The sequence below is a fragment of the Eptesicus fuscus genome, chromosome 9 (assembly GCF_027574615.1).
Source record: "Eptesicus fuscus isolate TK198812 chromosome 9, DD_ASM_mEF_20220401, whole genome shotgun sequence".
Lineage (NCBI taxonomy): Eukaryota > Metazoa > Chordata > Mammalia > Chiroptera > Vespertilionidae > Eptesicus > Eptesicus fuscus.
In genome coordinates, this window is record NC_072481.1 from 63,942,506 (window position 1) to 63,958,809 (window position 16,304).

The following is a 16,304-nucleotide window of genomic DNA, read 5'->3' on the forward strand; positions in this document are numbered from 1 at the left end:
TATACTTAAAGACTCCAGAGATTGCCACTTTCTGGTGAAAGGGCTGTCATCACCAGGTACATCCCTGAATGTTCCCTGGGAGCCCTTCTGGCAGAGACGCTCCTGAGCAGCACCTGGGAGTCTGGAAAACCTGCACCATATTGGCCTCACCTTAACCTACAGAGTCAAAACCTGCATCTGAACAGGTGATTCTTAGACACATTAAAACTCGACTCAAGTATCAGCCCTGGCCTGGTTGCTCAGTTGGTTAGGGCGTTGTCCCCATATACCAAGGTTGCAGGTTTGATCTCTGGAAGCAACCAATGAATGCATAAATAAGTGGAACAACAAATCCATGTTTCTCTTTCTCTCTCTCTCTCCTTTCCTCTCTCTAAAAATCAATTTTAAAAATACTTTAAAAACACCACTCTAAATAGCACTCTTGAAGGGAAGCTCCTGCAGATTAATTTTGTCTGGAGTTTTTTTCTGGACATTCAGAGCCCCAGGTACCTGCACCCCAAGAACAGAAGGGGGAGCCCTAATGCCCCAATTGCCAGATCTCTCAAACCGGTTGCAGTTGCTTTCTGCTTTGTGTGGTTACATGGAGTATCAGAAGTAGCAGAGGAGAGGAAGGAAAACCAAAAGACCTGATGCCCTTTGGGGGTGGAGTCGGGGCAGCGGGGAATTCTGGCTGAACCCTTGAGCTCAGAGACTCATTGAGGTCAGAATCAGAGCGGGAAGAAAACAGGAGGGGAGACTAGGAAAACAGAGCTCAAATTCTGTGCTTCTGCTTTCATTTATTGATCTCTGAGTCTCCCTGGTTATTTTCCATCTCTTTAAAAAAGTTCCCTTACATTTTCACTTTCTCTTTCTTTTTTTCTCTGCAACATGATGATAGGAATAATGATAACACCTTATCTCGACATGATGCTATTACAATCCGATGTAGCAGATAAAGGATTTTATAGGAGGCAGTTTTATGCCCATTTGGCAAATGAGGAATATTCCACATTTTCTTTATTGGCTTATCATTAAAAGCAGTTCTTGTTTCCCATTTATTTTGGCAAACTTTGGAGGGTTTTTTTAATGTGCAAAGTCATCTGCAGAGTTATTGCCACAGTGAGGGTGAGGAGGAGGCTTCATAGCAAAGGCCTGGAGGTAAAAGGCTGCATGGGGAGCATTCAAGAAACTAGAAATGAAGTGTAAGAACTCCATGCTTTGGCATTGTGGTGAGTGAGGAAACACAAAACACTTTTTGGACCCCATCTGGACCATGCACTTCACTCCTTTGCTTTGAAAATGAGTACAGTAGTCCCCTCTACCCACAGGGTGCAGCCAAGCCCTCCAGGGGATGTCTGAAACTGGGAACAGTGCTGAACCCTAAGTATACTGTGTGTATTTTTTCCTATCTTTGCATATCTGTGATAAAGTTTAACTTATAAATTAGACATTATAAGAGATTAACAATAACAATAAAATAGAATAACACTATACTGTAATAAAAATTGTGTGAATGTGGTCTCTCTCAAGATATCTTACTGTACTGTGCTCACCTTTTCACTTAAAGGAAGCGCTTTATGGCTTCTCTTTGGCGTATCCAGATTGCCAGAATCACTACTCTTGCCATTGTGGGACCATTCTTAAGTAAAATACGGATTACTTGAACACAAGCGCAGTGATACTGTGACAATCAACCTGAAACCAAGATGGCTCCTAAGTGACTGGAGGGTAGGTAGTGTACACAGCGTGAAAACGCTGGACAAAGGGTTGATTCACCTCCTGGGCAGGCTGGAACGGGATGGCATGAGATTTCATCACGCTCCTCAGAACGGAGCACAATTTAAAACGTATTAATTTATTATTTTTGCAATTTTTCATTTAACATTTTCAGACCGAAGTTGACTGCAGGTAAACTGAAACCGCATAAAATGAAACCATGGATGAAGAAAACCGGGAAGGAAGGTATGAAATGTGCCTTCTGGGTCCTTGGCAAACTTCGGTTTTTAGATTCTTAGTCTTAACAGTTTGTCTCACTTCCATTTTTATTTATTTCAAAAACTAAAGTGGCCATAAATCTTGTAGCCCAGCTACACAGTAGCCTCTCCTCTCCTCTTCTGAGTGAGATTGCTGCAAGAACTGTAACAAAAGCCTGAGAGGTAAAAATCCACAGCTTTTTTGGATTCCTCAGGATGTGAAATCGCCTGACTTCTCTGACACCGGATACATATTTTACTCACTTTGGTTGTGGGTCTCCACCAGAAGACTCTATAAAAAGAAACAGACAGAGAGGCCTTTTGGGAACAGGTTGAACTGCGCCATCAGAGAATGAACAAAGATGTGCTTTAGATGCTTTAGTTGCTGAAATTGAATAACTTATTTTCTTGAAATCAGATAAGAACAGAGCAAATTCCTATAGTTTCTACAACATTGAATAAATGCTTAACATTGTATTCCCATTTTTTTTTCACTTCAGGCATATTTCATTTCTTCGATATCATAAAATCTAAGGACATGAGCATTCAGATCTAAGGGCGTGAATATTTTTTGAATGAAAGGATAAGTTGTTCTTTCTGTTCTCAAAGTCACACTTTATCAGAAGTGGATACTCTGCTCAGGAATGACTCTTAAGTCACTTAGTCAAGTCAGTTTTCCCCTGCAGGGTCAGCCTGGCCAAAGGAGAAGGCAGTAAGAAGAGATGTTCAACAGGCCTGGTTGCTGACAGCAAAGAAGGGTTCTGAGGGTAGGTCAGAACAGAGGTGGTGGGAACAGGCTTTCAGGAGTGAACGTGACTCTCCCAGGGAATAGATCAGTGACTGGGAATCTTGTAAGGGACAGATGATGAAAGTGGAATACAGTCAAGTGGCCAGACCTGGGGATTGGGTTCCAGAACCAAGGAAGCAAAAAGCAGATAGACAGGAATGAATGTCTCCACCCAAGGTAAGCAAGGCCTGGGTAGCTTGTTTAGGTTTCAACCCAGGTGGAGTTGAGCAAGATTGTTCACTTATGTCTGTTCTTTATAAAGCTGCATGCACTCTATAGCCAATATTCTCACACCCACATTCTAGGGGAGCCATTATAACTGTCAATACGTGAAGAGCCCAGCTGGCATGGCTCAGTGTTTGAGCCTCTCAACCTATGAACCAGGAGGTCAGGGCACATGCCTGGGTTGCAGGTTCAATCCCCAGTGGGGGGCGTGCAGGAGACATCCAATCAGTGATTCTCTGTCATCACTGATGCTTCTATCTCTCCGTCTCCGTTCCTCTCTGAAATCAATTAAAAAAATATTTTTTAAAAAAAGAATAAGTGAAGAGGACTCAGTCCTCAATGACCCCTCAACCAGTGAACTACTTATACAAGTCGTCATGGTGGCAAGAAGGAACTCTTCCCTTATTCTTGGCCAAAAGCTACTTTCACAGTGTGGCTTACGAGTTGAATTTTTAAGCATATTTCTTAATAACAATGTTTTCTTAAAGTCACAAGAGATGGGCATAAGAAAATAAACTGCCAAGGAAAGTTGAAAATAAAGAGCATTGTTCCATTCATTGAGTCACAGTTACAGGTAAAGCCTTTGGACTTGCCACACCTGTGGATTTCCATTCTGCAGACACAGTGAGTGAGCAGGAAAACCCCACAGCCGGGAATTAGCCGCTGAAGACAAGACAGCTGAGCTGACTTCTGAGCTGCAGAGTGAGCAACTTTGGCAGCAAGTGATGATCAGCGACATTCCATTCTTCTCCACACCCAGGGGGCACCAGTACCAAAGAGCTTCTGCCAAGAGGGAGCAAGAGGAAAGGTCCAGAACAGAAGAGACACCTTCTGGAAGGGATACATCAAATAAGGGGCAGGGGGAGTATTGTCACACTACAGTTCATGGCTCCTTCGTAATCTGGCTTTTATTTACTTCTCCTGACTCCACTTATTCAGTCAACACATATTTACTGCAAATTTACTGAGCTAGGTGCTGAGGAGGTAGCGATCAAAACAGAGTCTCCTCTCTCACATACCCTTCAGCAGGAAGCAGACAACCAACTGCACAGTATAAATGTGACATCATAACCATAAACATGCTTCAAAGGAGAGGGGTCTGATGCTATGAAAGAGGGGGTTTGAAAGTTAGAGAGCTCCGGGCCAGAACTGGAATTTGAAGGAAAACAGGTGAGAAGCAGTGAGAGAAGAGGTTCTAAACAGAGGGACAGCAAGAGAGAAATAGCCCTCAATACCCGTCAACATTACAGCTCTTAACGTTTCATTTCTAGTTTCTTGAGAACATGAGTGAACCATGATATAGTAAAAAAACAATGGAATTTAAAGTCAGCTGGTCTCATTCTTGCACTATGACAACACTTTTACAACCTTGCACAAGTTTACTTAGATTTTCTGAGCCTGAGTTTTGTCATAAAATTGGGGCAATAAGACCCATCACACAATAAATGCTAGTTCCCGCCCCCATTGGCTAATTTTCATGCTCCCCATGAGACTCGGTGCCTTCATTGAAAAAGTGAAAACTATACTTGCATCAGGGAATTTACACTGAAGTGTGTTCATTTGTAAACTCATTATGTAATGATCAGGCATTATTGATCACTCATAAAATAGTTGAGAGGCCTACCTCAATCCAGAACCTGTAATAGGTACTGGAGAAATGGAGGGCTGACTGAGGCAGAGTCTCGCCCTCAGGAGAGAGTTGCTGAAGGAGAAATTCATTCTTTTCCCGGCTTCAGAGGAAAGAAGGCCGCCAGGGCAGAGGGACAGGCCTCTGCGGTCTGCTCAGGCATCCAAGTTCCCGGCACTTGGCGCTCCCTGGGGGGATACCTGATACCCTCCCCCAGCCATTAGCTGAGAGCTTGCCCAGACTATCTGACCCAAGGCCCTGGGCACAGGATGGGTTTCTAAATCTCCAAAATAACCAGACAAAAGAATCTTAACAACAAACAAAATATGATTCGAGCGCAGTGGGGAAGTAGTTGCGTTGACGGATGGAGAAGGCTGTCAAGGAGAAGGAGAAGAAAATCATTATAGATTTTTGTGTTTCTAGAGAAAGTGGATTGAACAATCCAGATTCTCTCATTTCCAGCCCAGCCACCCAGGCCTCTCTCTTTCAAGCTCCTTTTGTCTTATTTTCCTCTTCCTTCAGAGAAATATAAAGTGAGTATGAGGTGGAAGATTTATTGCCCAACTATGATTCAGGAGAAAGCTCAGCCACAGAACAGGCACGTGTGGCATTGCCTAGAGAAAAAGGACTTGCAGAGGCAGGTCTCAGATAGGTCCACCCCTGATTTGGCAAAGAAGGCACCTCCTTCACTACAAGTTCTAGGACCTTCAAGTTCAGAAGGAAACTATTTTGCCCTGTCACCTGGCACAATGCATCTAGCAGGACCAGTGTGAGTAAACCAGTCGGAGGCTTCTCTACAACATGACCCACAGGGACAAAGCAGGTGCTGTTTGCCGCCTGAAGATTGCGACTCTCCTGGTGGCTCTAAGTCCAGAACTCCTATTCCTGGGAGCTGGAGTGCAGCTTCGAGACAACGGGTATGACGGGTTACTCATTGCAATCAATCCTCAGGTGTCTGAGGATCAGAACCTCATCCCAAATATCAAGGTGAGTGGCAAATATGAAGTCAAATTCATTATCCCATTAGAACAGACCTGTAGCCTTCTGTAAGGAGCTAGCAAACCTGTCTGATTTGTAATTTGAGCCGTAAAGAGAGCAGTGTTTCTGAAAGATTGCATCAAACTTTAGTTATAATTATGGGCACGCCGGTGTGTTCACCTAATTCTGTGTAGTCTCAGTTCACCGACTGTTGATCTAGTCCTCTTTTATTTTTTGTTGTTGATTACTACTAATTTTACTGTTTTTGTGTTCCTGCATGACTGTTTTGGCGTAGCAACTTAAAGAAATAATGTACGGTGGCAACAAAGACCAGATGTTTGACTGATGAATAAGCATGGTTTCGTGCTTATTAAAATCATGTGGTTGGATTCCCTCCTGAGGGTGAGAACTCTCAGACAGAAAGAGTGGTAGTCTGGATGGAGTGCCAAAGAGCAAAGTTCTTCCTTTTTACCTGAATGTTCTCTAATTGACTATTTTCACCTTACAATCAGGAAGGATCACAACTCCATTACTCATGAGCCTCCTTTCGTTAATGCTTTAGTGAAATTAGTAACATTTGTAAGGTGTGGTCTTGAACATGCCCACAGGTGTAACATGAAAAGGATTTGTTTGGTAAAAGCTGAAAAGCCTTTCACAAAGTTGGAAAATTACATAGGCAAGCCCAGACACCTAATTACTGTCCTAAAAATCTCTTCCAGACAACCATTTAAGTTTAGTTTGTTCCTAAGTTTGCACAGTCTAATGCTGTTTCTAATAGAAATGGGCTCCTTCAAAATATTTCCATTATTTGTTACTATTACTTTAGTCAAGTGTGACCAGCAAACTCAAACATAAAGGACTTACAATGATAAAGGATAAAACAAGCTTTTCTTTTATTTGGTTATAGGAAATGGTAACTGAAGCTTCTTTTTACCTGTTCAATGCTACCAAGAGAAGAGTGTTTTTCAGAAATGTAAAGATTTTAATACCTGCCACGTGGAAAGCTAATAATTATAGCAAAGTTAAACAAGAATCATATGAAAAGGTAAGAATTCAGTTTCATTAAATGAGTTTCAATCAAGGGTGGGAGGGTGAAACAACCAAAATATACTGTGTTCAAACTTTAAAAGTGAGAACTTAAGCAAAAACAAATCATTGATACTAATGTGCAAATAACATTTTGGGAAGATTGTTAACCACAAAATATATAGATATATAATAAAGGAGTACAAATTTTGCACTAAAAGGTAAGCAAAATGCCATTGCTCAGGTAGCCTCTCAGATCTCCTTACTTTGTAACCTACAGGATATTTCCTGAAATTTCTGGTTAAGGATCAAAAACTAGCTTTATCTACTGAGTCTGAGCTGTAAAGGGAACAATTCCAATTATGGCTATCTTTATAATATGTCAGGGCAGTAAACATGCATGTCCATAGAGAAACATTGCCCACCCATGCACATAAAAATATGACCGTCTTCTGCCAGAGTGTAAATTAGGAAAATTTCACATTACCTCATATCTAGGACAGCTTTCAAGGAGTATGTTGATAAGAAGGAAGGCAGAAAGTGGGGAGGGTTGGGGTGGCTATTTTCTCTTTTCCAACCAAAAAAGAATGTAACCTTCAAAGGACTCTGATAAGCTATAAATTATAGTTAAACATCCATGATGATGTCTGGCACATACTGGTGTGCATGCTATAAATAAATGGTCAGTAAATCTGGTAAATCACTGAAGTTATTGTGAACAAGAGCCATGGCAACTGCCAGTAGGCGCAGAAGCAGAGGCATTGAAAACGTAGCTCAGGGCTCCAGCAATGGAGTGGGTTGGAGATCGGTAACTACAGCTCAGACAGAAGGACTGGGACATATGCCACCATTTCCCCTCAGCTCATTTGTGTCATTGGTATGAAACTTCCTAAGCCTGTTTTAATTCTTAGCCCTCCTTTGAAGTTACTCTCTCAGTAATGGAATGTATAGCAATCTAGATAGGCACCTCAGCGTCCTGAAGAGGTTACAGAGGCTCTGAGAAGCATTTGATTTATGACCAGAGGAAAGCATTTTGCAATTCTTGAGCATGGAGGTATGAGAGATGGAGGACCTGGGATAAACTGGAAAGAGAGCTACTGTTTTTTTTTAAGCTGCAACTAAGTGCCAGGAATTCTACACATACATATTGTTTAATTCCCCTACACCCTAAAATTGGTTGCTGTATTCACAAATTGGGAAATTGAGGCTCAAATAAATTAAGGATTTTGTTTCAAGTCAAACAGCTAGTAAATTTCAGAGCCACAATTTGGATCCATGCCTATTTGATTCCCAAACCCATGTTCTTTGCACTAAGCTTTGTTGTCTCTAGCTTTCTATACAGATTGCATTAACCAGTTTGGCCATCTGTGGAACAAAGAAGCATTGGAGATAATCAACCCCCAAACCAGGAAGTATTCCTGATCCCAATGAAGAAATAAATAACTTAAGCAAAAATGAGAATATGACTGAACAGAAAGATTAAAGAAAATAATAGTCATTGAAGGCTGTTCATATATCTGTTGGATACCAATTTCTTTAACCTCATAATGTCAATTAAGGCAACACTTAGTGGATAATAATTATGCACAGTACCCGTTCTAGGCACTATGGAGGACTCAAGGACAAGCAAGGTGATTCCTGTGAACCTAGTTTCATGTAGGTAGGAAGGAGGGGAGGAGAGAGAGGGTTAGGAATAGTAGGCAGGCGCTGGGTTACTATGGTCTACAAAGTAGAAAGTTAATCCTGAACAGCCTGAGTATTCCATCCTATGCAAAGCACTTTCTCTTTTGCTTCAGGACAAATTTCAGGAAATAGGAATGAGATGTTGTCCAAATGACAAGGGCATGACATCTGTTGCTTTTTTGTAGGTGTTGCCTTGCATCCCCATGACATGTTTTATATCTGATAGTTTATACCTTGATCCCCTTTACCCATTTCCACATCCCATCCCCCATGTCCTCTGACAACCACTAATCTGTTCTCTATGAGTCTGGTTTTGTTTTTTAGATTCCACATATAAGTGAAATCATGCAGTATTTGTCTTTCTTTCTGACTTCTTTCACTTAGCATAATGCCTTCCAGGTCTATCCATGTTGTCGCAATGGCAAGATTACATTCTTTGTTATTTCATTGTGTGTGTGTGTGTGTGTGTGTGTGTGTGTGTGTGTGTGTGTGTATTATATATATTATATATATACTAGAGGCCCAGTGCCTGAAAATCATGGGGAGGTCCCTCAGCCTGACCTGCCCCCTCTCACAGTCCAGGAGCCCTCAGGGGCGGGAGGCGACCTGGCGATCAGGGAAAGGCGATGCCACATCACACCTTTGCTGCTGTAATAACATCTATAATAACAAAAACCTAATGCACCTCCTTCCTTCCAGACAAAGCCAGGGTGGTGGCAGGGGCCAAGGCAGAGGCGGCCCCTGCATCAGTGGGGGCCAAGGCCCTTGCACGACTTTCGTGCATTGGGCCTCTAGTATATATATAATATATATAATATCTTCTTTATCCATTCATCCTTTGATTGACACTCAAGTTTTTCCCCCATATGTTGGCTATCCTATCTAACAAAGAGGGAATATGCTAATTGACCCTCAAGCCATTGCAAAGATGGTGGCACCCACAGCCAATAAGGAGGGAATATGCTAATTGACTGCTCTGCCCTCAAAGATGGTGGCGCCCACAGCCAATAAGGAGGGAATATGCTAATGGACTGCCACGCCCTCAAAGATGGTGGTGCCCACAGCCACAAGATGGCAGCACCCATTCCCTTCAGCCCCAGCGGGGTGGCAAGGCTGAGCCCACCCCCAGGCAGGCCCGGCCACTCTGCGTGCCTACCTCTGGAGTCCCTCAGTCCCACCTCAGCCCCCCAGCCACCCAGGGCTGGCCCAAGGTGCAGGCAAGCCTGGGATGGTGGCTGCCCGGCTGCCCAGGGCTGCCCGAGGCTCAGGTAACCAGGGCTGGCCGAGGCTTGTGCTGCCGGCAATAGCAGCAGCAGAGGTGTGATGGGGCGTCGCCTTCCCCTGATCTCTGGGTCACCTCCTGCCCCTGAGGGCTCCCAGACTGTGAGGGGGGCAGGCCGGGCTGAGGGACGCCCCCCTCCAGTGCATGAATTTTCATGCACCAGGCCTCTAGTTGTAAATAATGCTGAAATGAACTTACAGTGCATCTACCATTTTAATTAGTGTTTTCATTTTCTTCAGATAAATATCTAGAATTGGAATTGTTTGATCATATGCCAGTTATAGTTCTCATTTTATGAGGAAACTTCATACTGTTTTCCATAGTGATTGCACCAATTTATATTCCTACCAACAGTGCATAAAAGATCCCAGGTTTTTAGATCCTCATCAATTGTTATTTCTTGTCTTATTTTATAACTAGAGGCCTGATGCATGAAAATTCGTGCACTCAGGGAGAGGTCCCTTAGCCCGGCCTGTGCCCTCTCACAGACCAGGAGCCCTCAGGAGTGGGCCTAAGCCACAGTCTGGCCTCACTCTGTAAGAGGTGACCCATGGGCCAATCGGGGGACAGGGGTGGCTGGCGAGTGGCCAGCCCCATTCCCTGATCACCCCTCTGCCACCACTAGTTGCTGCTGCCCGCCCCCCCCCCTCCCGGTTGACATCCCCTCCCTCTGCCCATTGGCATCTGCCTTGGCTGGCCTGAAGCCACCCGCTTGCTGGCCCCACCCCCCGCCGACTGGTCGTTCTGCCGTTTGGTCAATTTGCATATTAGGCTTTTATTATATAGGATAACCATTCTGACAGGAATGAGGTGATATATCATTGTGGTTTTGAATTGCATTTTTCTGATGATTAGTGATGCTGAGCATTTTTTCATGTGCCTATTGGCCATCAGTATGTCTATGGGAAAATGTTTATTCAGATCCTCTGCACATTTTTTAATCAGATTTTTTTTGTTGCAGAGTTGTATGAATTATTTTTATATTAACCACTTATTGGGTATACGGTTTGCAAATATTTTCTCCTATCTTATAGGTTGCCTTTTGTTTAACTGACAGTTTCTTTCCTTCACTGTGCAGAAGTCTTTCAGTTTGATATAATTTCATTTGTTTATTTTTGCCCTTGTCTTTAGAGTGAGATGTCCCCTCCAAAAAAACCACCCAAAATGACTATGTATTACATTCAAGTCATTAATCAATGTTGAGTTAATTTGTCTATGTTGTATAAGATAATAATCCAGTTTCATTCTTTTGCAGGTAACTGTCCAATTTTTCAACACCATTATTGAGAGATTGTCCTTTCCATTGTATATTTTTGCCTCCATTATCATAAATTAATTGACCATATATGCATGAATTAATTTATGGGCTCTCTATTCTGTTCCATGGATCTATGTGTCGATTTTTATACTGATACTGTTTTGATTATTGCTATAGCTTTGTAGCATAGTTAGAAATCAGGACGCATACCTCCACCTTTGTTCTTTCTCAAGACTGCCTTAGCTATTCAGGGTCTTTAGTGACTTCATACAAATGTTAAAATTATTTGTTCTAGTTCTGTAAAAAATGTTATTGGAATTTTGATAGGGATTGCATTGAATTTATAGATTGCTTTAGAGGGTATGGACATTTTAACAATATTAATTGTTCCAAAGTATAAGCACAAAATAGCTCTGCATTTATTTATGTCTTCAGTTTTGTGTTTTTTTTTATCAGTGTCTTAATAGTTTTCAGTGTACAGGTTTTTATCCTCTTTGGTTACTTTATTCCTATTCATTTTATTCTTTTTGATGCAGTTGTAAACGGATTATTTTCTTAATTTATCTGATAGTTTGATGTTAGTATATAGAAATGCAATCAATTCTTATAGTAATTTTGTATCATGCAACTTTATTGAATTCATTTATTAGTTCTAACAATTTTTGGTGGAATCTTTAGGGTTTTTTTATATATAAAGTATCATGTCATCAACACAAAGTGCTAGTTTTACATTTTCCTTTCCAATGTGGATGCCTTTATTTCTTTTTCTTGCCTAATTGCTCTGGCTAGGACCTGTAATAGTATAGTATGTGGACTAAAAATGGTGAGTGTAAGAATTCTTATCTTGTTCCTGATCTTAAAGCAAAAGCTTTTAACTTTTCACCACTGAATATGATGTTAGTTGTGAGAGCTTATTGTGTGTGGTCTTTATTATGTTGAGGTACATTTCCTCTATACCAACTTTATTGAGAGTTAATGTTTATCATAAATTGACATTGAATGTTGTTAAACATTTTCTTTGCATTTATTGATCATGTTATGATCATACGATTTTTATCTTTCATTTTGTTTTATTGTGGTGTCTTACATTGATTTGTGGATGTTGAGAAATCCTTGTATCCCTGGAATAAATCCCACTTGATCATGGTGTGTAGTCCTTTTAATATATTGTTAAATTTGGTTTTCTGATATTTTTTTGAGGATTTTTGCATCTATGTTTATTAGGTATATTTTCTTTTTTTGTGGAGTCCTTGTCTGGTTCTGCTATCAGGGTAATGCTGGTTTTGTAAAGTGTTTCCCCCATCTCAACTTTTTTTGGTAGTGTTTGAGAAGAATAGTTATTAAATCTTCTTTGAATGTTTGGTTGAATTGATCCATTAAGCCATCTGGCCCTGGATTTTTCTTTGTTGGGAGGGTTTTGCCTACTTATTCAATCTTCTTACTAGTAATTTGTCTATTCAGATTTTCTATTTCTTCATGGTTCAATCTTGAGAGATTGTATGTTTCTAAGAATTTATCCGTTTCTTCTAGGTTGTCTAATTTGTTGGAGTATAATTGTTCATAGTAGTCTCTTATGATCTTTTGTATTTCTGTGGTATCATTTGTAACTTCTCTTACATTTCTTATTTTATTTGAGATTTCCCCCCCCCCCCCTCGCTCTCTTTCTCTCTTTCTATCTCATCTCCATCTCTCTTTCTCTGGTAAGTCTAATTTAAGGTTTGTTAATTTGTTGTATCTTCTCAAAGAATCAGCACTTGGTTTCATTGATTTGTTTTTATTTTTATTTCATTTCCATCTTATCTTTAATATTTCCTTTCTTCTAACTTTAGGTTTTGTTTGTCCTTCTTTTCTATTTCTTTTAGGTGTAAACTTAGAATATTTATTTGAGGTTTTTCTTGTTTCTTAAAGTAGGCTTGTATTGCTATGAACTTCCCTCTTAGAAATGCTTTTGCTACATCCATACGTTACGGGATGTTGTATTTCTGTTTTCACTTTCCTCTAGGTGTTTTTTTTTTCCATTGAGTTCTTCAATGATCCAGTAATTCTTCAGTAGCATGTTGTTTAATCTCCACATATTTATGCTTTTTCCAGTTTTCTTCTTGTAATTAATTCCTAGATTTATACCATTGTATTTAGAAAAGATGCTTGTCGTGATTTCAGTACTCTTGAATTTATTGACAATTGTTTTGTGGCCTAACATGATCTATCCTGGAAAATGTTCCATGTGGATTTGAGAAGAAGGTGTATTCTGCTTCTTTTGGATCAAATGTCCTGCATATATTTATTAAATCCATCTTAATAGATCTAAAATTTTCTTTAAGACTGATGTTTCCTTATTGATTTCTGTATGGATGATCTTGCCATTGATAAAAATGGGGTGCTAAAGTCTCTACTATTATTGAATGCTGTCAATTTCTCCTTTTAGGTATGTTAATATTCACTTCATATATTTTGGTACTTCTATGTTGAATGCATATATATTCACAAATGTTATATCTTCTTGCTGGATTGGCCTCTTTATCATTATGTAATGCCCTTTGTCTTGTATTACAGTCTTTGTCTTTTTAAAGTCTTTTTGTCTTATATGATTTGATTTTTAAATTTCTATTTATATGAAACATTATTTCCCATCCCTTCACTTTCAGTCTGTGTGTCTCCTTACATCTGAAGCAAGTTTCTTGTAGGGAACAAATAGACACGTTTTATTTATTTACCCATTCTATGTCTTTTGAATGGATAATTTAGTCCATTTACATTTAAGTAATTATTGATAGATATGTAATTACTGACATTTTGTTAATTTTTTATTAGCTGTTTTATAGTTTCTCTGTGTTCTTTTTCTCTTCTCTTCCCTGTGGATTGATCACTTTATTTGGTATGCTTACATTCCTTTCTCATTATCTTTTGTGTATCTGCTATGGGTTTTTGTTTTGTGGTTACTATTAAGCTCACATAGAACAGCCTATATCCATAAAACAGTCTGCTTTAAATTGATAGCAAGTCACATTTGAGCACATTCTAAAACTCTAGACTTCTACTACCCTTGCCATGTTTTATATTTTTGATGTCACATTTTATATCTTTTTATTTTATGCATACCTTAACTAATTACTATAATTTTAGTTAATTTTACTACCTTTTTCTTTTAACTTCATAATACCTTTATAAGTGATACCTCCATTGCTTTAAGTATATATTTACTTTTATTAGTAGGATTTTTACTTTTATATGCTTTCTTGTTATTAATTAGTGCCATTTCTTTTCAGCTTAAAGAAATCCCTTAACATTTCTTATAAAGATAAATTAGTGGTGACAAACTTCTTTGGATTTTGCTTTCCCGGAAGATTCTTTATTTCTTCTTGAATTCTGAATGATAACCTTGCTGATAGAGTATTCTTGGTTGAAAATTAATTATTTCAGCACTTTGAATATGTCTTGCTGCTCCCTTCTGGCCCATAAAATTTCTGCTAAAATATCTTTTGATAGCCTTCTGGGGTTTCCCTTGTATGAAATAAGTTGTTTTCTTTTACTGCTTTCAAAATTGTCTTTATCTTTTGCCATTTTAATTACAATGTGTCTTGGTGTGTATGTCTTTGGGTTTACCTTATTTGGAACTCTCTAGGCTTTCTGGACCTAGATGTCTGTTCGCTTTCCCAGGTTAGTAAGTTTTCAGCCATTATTTCTTCAAATACTTTTCTGACCCATTTCTCTCTCTTTGCCTTCTGTTTTAATGCAAATGTTATTCCTCTCAATGTTGTCCTATGGGTCTTTTAAGCCAAATTGACTTTTTAAAAATTATCTTCTCTTTGTGTTGCTCTACTTGTGTGCTTTGTCTTACAGCTCATTGATCTGTCGTTCTGCTTTATCCAATCTGTTTTTGAACCTCTCTAGTATATTCTTCAGTTAAGTTATTGTATGCTTCAGTGCTATATCTTCTGTTTGATACTTTCTTTTATTTTCTCTTTCTTTGTTGAAGTTCTCAGTATGTTCATTCATTCTTTTCCCAAGTTTGTTAAACAACTTTATGACCATTCATTTGAATTCTTTATCAGGTAGATTACTTCTTTATATCGTTAAGATTTTTCTGAGGTTTTTTTCTTGTTCTTTCATGTGGAATATATTTCTTTGTTTCCTCACTTTGTTTAACTCTCTATTTCTGTGTATTAGGCAAGACAGCTTCTTCTCTCAATCTGTAATGAGTGGCCTTGTATAGGTGATGAACCTTATTAATCAACTTTGCCCTAGCTCTTGGTTGTCTCTTAAACCTTTGTGATGTTTATACAGACTGATTTATTTTTAATAGGTCCCCATTGTTGAGGGGGTGGCAAAACCTGTCAGTTTCTCAAGGATAGGAATCTTATTGAGCACCTAGTTTCAAGTCCATTGGAAGCCAGACTCTCAGGCAGCAGCTTTTAAAGTACTTGAATATATCCACAATCATTAGCCCTGCTGGTCTCCAGATCAGGAGATCTGGAAGTGTTTCCTAGGTGATGCTGGCTGTCTTCAGTAAGGCAGCAAGAAACCCTTAACTGTCATGCCTAGGCTTCAGTGATGCCTCGAGAAAATGTCTTGTCTGTGTGTGCTGCCTTTAGGGAGGGAGCAGGAGGATGCTGTGATTGCTAGTGCTTGCAGGCCCCAGCCAGGGAGTGGGAGAGTGTTGCAACTGGCTTTGCTGGTGACTTTCTGCTCATCTTTCCCAGCCAGGGAGTGGTTGAATGTTGCAACCCCACTCTCCCATTTCAGCAAGGTGGTGGGAGAGTGTGGAAACTACTCACCCTGCCTGTCCTAGCAATGCAGTATGTGTGTGGGGAGGGGGGCGCGGGGGATAGGGGTAGTTTGGTAGGGTGCAACACCCAGTCTCACCACTTGTGCTAGTAGGGCAGGTGGAGAATGCAAAAATAGAATCTGCCAGTGCCTCCATCTCCAGAGAGAGTTTTAATTATTCTCTGCTCTATCAGCAGGTGCTTTAAGATTAGTAAATGACTCTCCTTCTCATATAGTCTAGGCACTTTTCAAACTTCTTCTTTTGCACTGGGTCCCCAGACAAATGAGACCTCATGTGAGCCCTTTAAAAGAAGAATCTCAGTTCCCTACAGCCCTTTGGGCCCCTTAGACATCATCCCCGTTGGTTTTCTAAGCCAGACAAGTGTGGGGCTTATCTCTCCAGTGCAGATCCCAGGTGCTGGGGGTGTGATGTGAAGCTCTCTCCTCCAGGGAAAGCACCAGACTGGTGAGATCCTCCCTATCGTGTGTCGCTCCATTAGAGATGCTTGTCTCTGCTTCCCTTCCCAGATCAATGTGGTCCTTTTATCTTTTCTTCATGGAGGAGCAGTTTAGTTTGCAGATCTTTTTGGAGGAAAATGACCCATATGTAGCTATAGATTCTATGTGTCCGTGTCCAAGGGAGGAGGCGAGTTCAGCATCTTCCTGTGCTGCCATCTTGAACCCCCATCTGAAGGTGGCACAGCTCAGTGCAATTTCAGAAA

At 40.2% G+C, this 16,304-nt stretch overlaps 1 protein-coding gene across 2 annotated transcripts in view; it reads left to right on the forward strand.

Moving 5' to 3' along the window:
* Positions 1-5,287: 5,287 nt before the first annotated feature.
* CLCA2 (chloride channel accessory 2) overlaps positions 5,288-16,304 on the forward strand; it is a 41,066-nt gene continuing 30,049 nt past the window's right edge. For both annotated transcript variants that reach the window (XM_008139488.3, XM_028142559.2), the window contains exons 1-2: positions 5,288-5,578; positions 6,477-6,614. In XM_008139488.3, coding sequence (XP_008137710.2) covers positions 5,393-5,578; positions 6,477-6,614 — 324 coding nt within the window. In that variant the 5' untranslated portion in view covers positions 5,288-5,392. The remainder of the gene's footprint in view (positions 5,579-6,476; positions 6,615-16,304) is intronic.